The 7,855-nt window shown below is 37.7% G+C and overlaps 1 protein-coding gene across 1 annotated transcript in view; it reads right to left on the bottom strand.

The window, feature by feature from the left end:
• Nucleotides 1-1,292: 1,292 nt before the first annotated feature.
• The window catches only part of BPTF (bromodomain PHD finger transcription factor), a 146,424-nt gene continuing 139,861 nt past the window's right edge, over nt 1,293-7,855 (bottom strand). The window contains exon 33 of the mRNA XM_010856556.1: nt 1,293-3,436. Within this exon, the coding sequence (XP_010854858.1) occupies nt 3,400-3,436 (37 nt within the window). The 3' untranslated portion in view covers nt 1,293-3,399. The remainder of the gene's footprint in view (nt 3,437-7,855) is intronic.

Genomic DNA, 7,855 nt, shown 5'->3' with positions numbered 1-7,855 from the left:
GGAGAAGGAAATGGCAACCCCTCCTAGGATTCTTGCCTAAGATATCCCATGGACAGAGGAGCGTGGGCAGGCATGGGTTCCATGGGGTTGCAAAGTGGTGGACAACCACCACTACCAGAACCTGACTCTCTGTCTACAACAGGTAACTTCAATTTCAGGTGGACTTTATCATTTTAAAACTATAGCACTTATTTCTTTAGTTGAATCTGGTCCAAATCGGACCAAGAGGGGTGTGATCTTCTAAGAAATGTCTTTTGTGGTATCTTATTCCAAGTATCCAAAAGTACTTTGTGTTCAATTCACTAAAAACCTTTCCCCAAGTACTTGTAAGACATTACTTTGTTCCTGAGAGGCCACCATTTTCATTTTAAGGACGAAACCTGACCCTCATGGGTAATGGCCTCAGTCATGAAGCTACGTGTGTAGATTTAAGAGGTCACCACGCTGGCTCTGTAGTATCAGAAACACAAAGATGTAGGGAGTTTGCCTAACAAATGAACAGAAACAGGGAAAGAACTTTTTATTTGCAGATTCCAGGAAGGTAGATTACAAACAACAGCAAATCTCAGCATCTCTTTAATAACACTCTAGGCCACTTGAAATATAAAAAAGTAATTGTTTTACTTTAGAAAATATCTCTGAAAGTTCACTTTTTAACTACCACAGGACATTAACTAAAATACAAATCCTGCAGAGTTTGGGTAGGAGAAAAAAAAACCTTACCAATATTATGAAAATACTTTTTATGAAATGGTTTCAAGGATTGTGAACTTGGCCGATGAAATATAACAAGCATTGAAAATACTTCTAGCCAAGGAAATTGTTGATGCAAAGTAAACATATATCTATGTGTATACACACACACAAGTCCAAAGGCTGGGTAGAAAAACCCTAACAGTATAACAAATGTGCATTCTAGCACTTGGATTATTGAAAGCAAAATAGTTGTATTATATATACTTTATTGAGTAGCAGAAGCTTATCAAATACTCATAGAAAAGCAGCTTTTGAAACTCATTATGTGTATATAAGAAGGCGTGTTTTCCCAAAAATTACTTTTCAAAGACTAAAGCTCTGTAGTTGATAAAACTATAAAATGTCTATGTATTTATATGGTGATAGAAATCACAAGAGGCTTTATACTATTAAATACACTTATGAAATTAACATCTTCCTGGTCCAAGGATTCCCACAAAATTTACCATTTTTGTACAATTTGGCAATGTCAACATCTACAGAAAATATATTAACCAACCAACCAACCACTGTTTCATTAGGAACTGCACCAAATCCAACGTCAAAAACATTACTTTATTTTTCTAGGATGAAATGTCCTATTACGTACAAAAAGAATTGCCGTTTAAATTTGCCACAATCTGTTAAAAACATAGCAATCTATTGCCTACAGATAGGAAAGTTCTTGCCGCAACGTTTTAAGTGATTAAGCCCATCTATATCTATATATATATGAATAAATAGTACAGAAATACTGTGACGTGATGAGATGCAAAATAATTTCATAATTCATTAAAATGTAGGATTCTTGCATCAGCACAGTGCATACAATATGTAACATTTTTTTGAAAAGCAAAAGGACAAAATAACCTATGTTTGACTACTTCCATGTTAATATTTTAAGCAAAAACTTTGTTTCCATGTTTTCAATGTTGAACAATTAGTCTCTTTTAGTTTGTAAGTAAAAGTGACATTTTTATGTACAAAAAGGAATGGGCTTCATTAGATAACATTAACCCAGAATAACTTGTACACCTGAGCCTGTAATAAGAAATAATTGGGAACTGTAGTAACGTCTTTCTTTTAAGAAACTAAGGTCTGGGAAGGTTTTGCATAGCAGGGTGATATTAAACAGAGGAAACTTAAAAAACAACTATTAGATAAAATTCCAGAACCTGGTAGGACAAAGCTAATATGAATTAGTGCAAAATCTAGTAAAATTTTTGCAAAGCTGCATAAACCAACTATGGCAGATCTCACAGAAGCGATTATGACAATGTAGAAATACGACGTGTAAGATTAAAACACTGAAAGGAAAAACATGCAAACTACACCTTCCTCTGAGGTTTCCCTTTTCCCCCTACTGCTTACACTACTTTTTCTTACGTGGGAAAAAACCCCAAACAACTCAACCAACCAACCAATACAGAAAGGATGAAGTCATTAAAAAAAAAAATGCCCTTCATAAAATATCAGTAGCAGTCTGTAAAGGGTAGTCTGCCTGGTATCGTAAAACGTACAGACGAAGGCAACGTGTATTTTGTCACATTATCTTTTTTTTTTTTAATCAGTCTGATCAATTGATGCAACAGGATTAGCACCGTTGAATATTTTTCTTTGACATGATGACAGTGGGCTGGGAATTGTAAAATTTAGGAGCACTACTGCCCTGGAGAAATCCAGGTACAATCAGATCCTTCTGCCTTTTTATTTTTCTACCTTGTAGCCCTCCCTTTCCCCTCAAAAGGCTTACGGAGAATCATTAGCGCACATTCAAAGACACCATCTGTGGGAGAAAAATGATCTCCATTTATTTTGTTTCATATACATCCATAGTTGAATTTTAATACAAAAAGAAAAAAAATTAGAATCTGACAAATGTTTACAAACAAGATACCTTCAAATAGATTTTACTCATTTTAGCCTGGTGCAGAGTAAATGACAAATTGTTCTGTTATATTCAAGGCAACAGAGTCTGTAGTCCAGGACACTCAGCCCAACCTTTATGCAAGCTTAATTTTTATCTACTATGAACAATAAACTCATTGTTGATTCCCAGTTGTGTGTGTGTGTGTGTGTGTGCACATGTGTACATAGCAGCTCCTTTCATAGAAAGAAAAGACATCTAGAGGTCGTCTTGTACTTTTACCTACAGGAATCATGATAAGATACAGAATGGATTACATGTAACCGGGGCTGGATTTTATAAGAAAAAATAATTAGCTGACAAATGAGGGCAGCAATAAAAAAGCGTCTTTTTTGCAACAATAAATAAATACAGTCGAAAGTTTTCTGCGAGACTCTAAACCAGCTTCTTCACTGAAGAGCAGACGTGGCATTTCCATGGAGTTACACTTGACCCCATATTATCTTTTTTTTTTTTCTTGCTTTCTTTTTTTTCAATAAACAAAGTTTTCCCGCTTCTGCCACAATAGTAAAACCATTTGATCTTGACAAGATAATGGTGTCGTTGACTTTGCTTTTCCCTTGTCCGTTGGACAAAATTGGCCAAGAATATAATTGGACTGTTATGACCAATAAAAACGAAGTTTAGGTCAAGTCTTGTCAGGATAACCTGACTAAAAACATCTGGCTCCTTAATTTTAAAATAGTTCAGACAACCAGATTCTTGCTGTGTTTTATGTTAGGTTAACACGCTGAACTTTAAGAAGCTGTAGACTGCAGTTTGTTGTTATGAGACCTACAGAATACAGAAAAAAGGGAACAATTAAGCACCCTTCATTTTTTAAAACAATGATGCTTTATGTGGATGCCAAGGTCAGTCTGTCTGGGGAAAGCAGCCATGTTCTTTCATTCACCCTTGGCAAGCAAATATATGAAAACAAGAAATTAAACAAGTAACCTATAATATTAAAATTTTTCATGGTACACTAAACATGATAATTCAGTGGAAAAAGCCAATATTTTTAAAAAAGAAATATATATATAATATATATATATATATTTGTCCAATACAACATTTTTAGCCAAAGGGACAAATAGAAACATTTACAAAAGCATTACCATTGTGGTAAAAGATGTGGATACCTATGCGTGTGTGTGCTTATTTACATTGAGTTGGGAAGTATGAAGGAAAATAATACTAAAAGGAGAGAAATAACAGTATTAAAATCACAGTTTTTTCTATTAAAGTTCAGAAAGTCTCCTTTCTAGTTTCACAGTTTTATTAACAACTTTTGTTAGTAAACCAAATTACTGTACAGTTATCAAGTATGTACTATTGCCAATAGTGTATATAAATACAGTCTTCCAGGAGTTTACAATTCTTAAATACATTGTTCAACATGGCTGCTAGAATAAACTGTTTACTACTATACATCTTTTTTTTTTTTTTAAACATTAAAAAATTATATTAACTAATCTGAACTCTGGGGGGCAATTCTGAATTAGGTAATCACGTGGTACAATAAAAGAAAGAGTGACCCCAACATCCAGTTCTGATTCCAGTTAAAAATTCAGACTAAAGATATCACAATCTGTAAGAAAAGAAAGAACACGGATGATAAAAATGATGAATTGTAACAAAGAACAGTTAACGAAAATAATGCTGGAGATTGCAAATTAAAAATGGGGAAAATATGGCAAAGGAAACACTGGAAATCCATAAATAAATAAAATTTCAAAGATTGGCTACATATATGTTTCATTCTGCCCTAAACTCAACAAAAGTTCCCTAATACCACTTCACATTTTTTTTTTAACATAAGCAAGACTTGGGCAGAGTCCTCAGTTGACTTCTGTGTTCTTCAATAAAGATCATATAAGCTAGAATATAATTAAATAGCTATAGAAAGTACTTGGGGGCAAGCACTTCTGAGTGGTCCCTTCACTGTGAAGACCCAGCCTTTATGTCTCCTCTCCTTCCCCCAATTCTCTACTTTTGTAGCAGGCCCACCTCATCAGCAGCTGCTGCCACCCCTACTCGGCTGGGATTCAAATCCCCCAGCTTCCACCAAAGGGTGAACTAAAGCCTTTTCAATTAAAAAAAAAAAAAAAAAGCAGTTTCAGAAATTCAGCTGGAGTGTAAACTACGTAAGGTAGGAAGCACAAAGCACAGAGGGCTTATAGTAAGTTTCAACCTAAAGTCTGGGCTGCCTGAGAATTCCTTGGAACTTTCAGTTCTTGGGTAGGGAGATTTCTTACACTGCTATTTCTTACTTTATCAACTTTGCATTGTTTAAATTGTTATGGCAAATGAGAACTCAGCGGCTTATGTAACCATTTTCCCTTCTCCCTTCTTGAGTACAAGTTTTATTTCTCAGTAATTTAAATCTTTCCACGCTTTGTCTGCAGACTGATTATAAAAGTTGGAAATCAATGTGCCATTTACATTATTGTGACTATATAAATATTTTTCTCTGTAGCACCTACTCTTTCCCTAAGAGGGCATTCTTAGTAACCTATACAACTTTTTTCCTTTCATGGAGTTTCTGATTGCCTTTCCCCCCCCCCCCCCCCCCACTTACATTCTTAAGTTATCTAATGTATGAATCATTTTTTCCCTCCAGACACATCCCTCCTGGGAGTGCTCCATTCTCCTGCTTCAATTTGCAGTGCCAGCTGCATGGGCCTGCTGTACAAATGCCACTCTGGGTCAGAGTCATTCTCTTAGCTTTCTTGAAATCCAAGGTCTTTCGTTTTTTTGATTTGCTTCTTCTTTTTTTGTTAATGCACATCTTAAAATAACTTGCTAAGAAAGGATGCAAGGGAAAGAAGCTCTTTCTGAGTCCTTATATGACCTGAAAATATACTTATTCCGCCTCTACGTGTGACTGTTTGGCTGGACACAGGTTTCATTTTCCCTCAAACTTTTTGATTATATTCTTCCATTACTCTCTAGAGTTCTGTGTTGTTAGAGAAAAGTCTGATACCAGTCTAATTCCTATTACTTTACAGGAATTTTAACCTCTTTAGAAGCTTTCAGATAGAGCTTCTTCTATCCCTGGCATCTGGAGATTTCAGTTATGGATATATGTGGAATGGACCAGTTACGGAAACGTGGAATGGACCTTTTCCCACTTGTCTGGCTGGCTTACACGTTTACCAACCATTCTCATCCCTCCACACCTCCCACCCAGCTCCACCTCCCTGCCCCACAGAACAAGAGCTCCATGGCAAGCCGCTATATTCAATATCTGATGCATAGCAGTGGCTCAACAACCATTTGCTGAACGAACAGTTTTGCTTAGATACAAAGTTGTCTGCATCTCACCAGCTCAGGAACTTTTTCTTAGTAGTCCTCTGATAATTTCCTCTCCTCTGTCTTCTCTGTTATTTCTGAAATTTCCATTAAGTGAATACTGGATATTCCATAACACTTTTTTCTTCATATTTTTCACCTCCTTGTCTTTTTGTTCTTTACATTGAGAGTGTCTTGATTCAATGTGTGCAGTAAGTTTGTAAAATTTCTAGTTACTGTTTTTTTTTTCAGATTATTCTTTATTTCTAATATCCTGTTCACCATTTTACAGATGCAGTATCTTCTAAAATTTCTCTTGGGACATGATTTAGAGGCTTGCTTTGTTTTTTAAGGTTCTCCTTTGACTTCTCTGGAATCTTTTTTTTTTTTTTTTGTTACACCCTAACCTTTCACCTTGGCACTGCAGGCTTTCCTTACATATCTGGCTATCCGTAACTGTCTGTTCCCACTTAAGAGTAAGTTCACAAACTTGATGGGTGCCTGGAGAACCCTGTGCATATGTATGCAGCTTACTAACTGGTGGGCTTTGCTTTAGATCAGAGTTTTCAATCTCAACACCACTGACATTCTGGAGCTGGGTAATTCTTTGCTGTAAAGGCTGCAATGTCCGATCCAAGTGTGGGATGTTCAGCAGCATCTCCAGCCTCTACCTATTAGATGTCAGTACCACTTACCACCTCCAAGTGTGACAAACAGCAGTGTCTCCAGGTATTGCTAACTATCCCTTGTAGGCTGAGGGTAAGCAAATTACCCTGTTGAGAGCCCCAGTGTTAGAATAAGGGGAGCCAATCCTTCAGGGATCAGGGGATTTTACTCTGGGTCCCATTCTCTTCTGTCTACTCTAGCTCTCTGCTGATGGTTTATTCTGTTTCTTTGGAGAAAAATCCAGTGTTCTTCCAGTTTTTCAGGCCTCCTACAAGGTCTGCACACAGGGGTCAATGAGGGTGACTAGCCTGGATACGTTGGAGAAGGAAATGGCAACCCACTCCAGTGTTCTTGCCTGAGAATCCCAGGGACAGGGGAGCCTGGTGGGCTGCCGTCTATGGGGTCGCACAGAGTCGGACACGACTGAAGTGACTTAGCAGCAGCAGCAGCAGCCTGGATACAGATCTTCAGCTAACGCTTCTCTCTTCCTACTCTCTCACCTTCGATCCTGTTTCAGACTCTGTATGTTGAAGGCTGTCTGGGGTCCTACCAGTCAGCAGGCTGTCGTGTCTGCCGAGGAGCCTGCTGCAGGAGTCTGGCTGCGGCCTTCTTGCCTCCATCAGTCAGTGGCCTTCTGTCTGCTGTATTTCATGATTTGCTGAAATCTCATCAGCTGACTGACTTCTCCCATACTCTTTTCACCACTCTGAATTTATCTCTTTTTATTCCTTTATTATTATTTTCCTGGGGACTCTGTCATATTCAGTAAGTCCTCTTCCACTTAAGTTTTCCAGCTAATGGGTTCATAGGCAACAGTAAAAGCAGGAAGGTTTTAGAGATTCTTTAACTCTCTTGGTTCGTGGTCCACAAAGCCTCCCTACTGCTTTCCATCCTGCCTTGCCTAAAGTTTGTGAGTCTTTTGTTGAGAAGGTGACTGGGTTGTGCCTATCCTTAACTTTAAATACACTGACTAAAGTACAGGTCTCAATCTACCTTGTTACAGGAGAAGGAGAGAAACAAAACACCCAGAAGATTCTCCTAAGAGAAAAATGACTAGAGATTCTTATACTTTGGTATGCAGAGTCCCTTGGGAGTTCACTAGATAATACAGGTGCCTAGGCCCTAGCCTAGCCAAGAGTTACCCAGGGAAGGTAGATCCTCTGACTACTTAGGAAGGATCAAACTAGTGGGCTGGTGGATGGGAGACAGTGAACAATGAATCCCAGGACTAGACTGGTGGCCGTTCTCAAAGAA

This window comes from Bison bison, unplaced genomic scaffold, assembly GCF_000754665.1.
Source record: "Bison bison bison isolate TAMUID 2011002044 unplaced genomic scaffold, Bison_UMD1.0 scf7180017864371, whole genome shotgun sequence".
NCBI lineage: Eukaryota > Metazoa > Chordata > Mammalia > Artiodactyla > Bovidae > Bison > Bison bison.
This window is presented reverse-complemented; position numbering and strand designations above follow the sequence as displayed.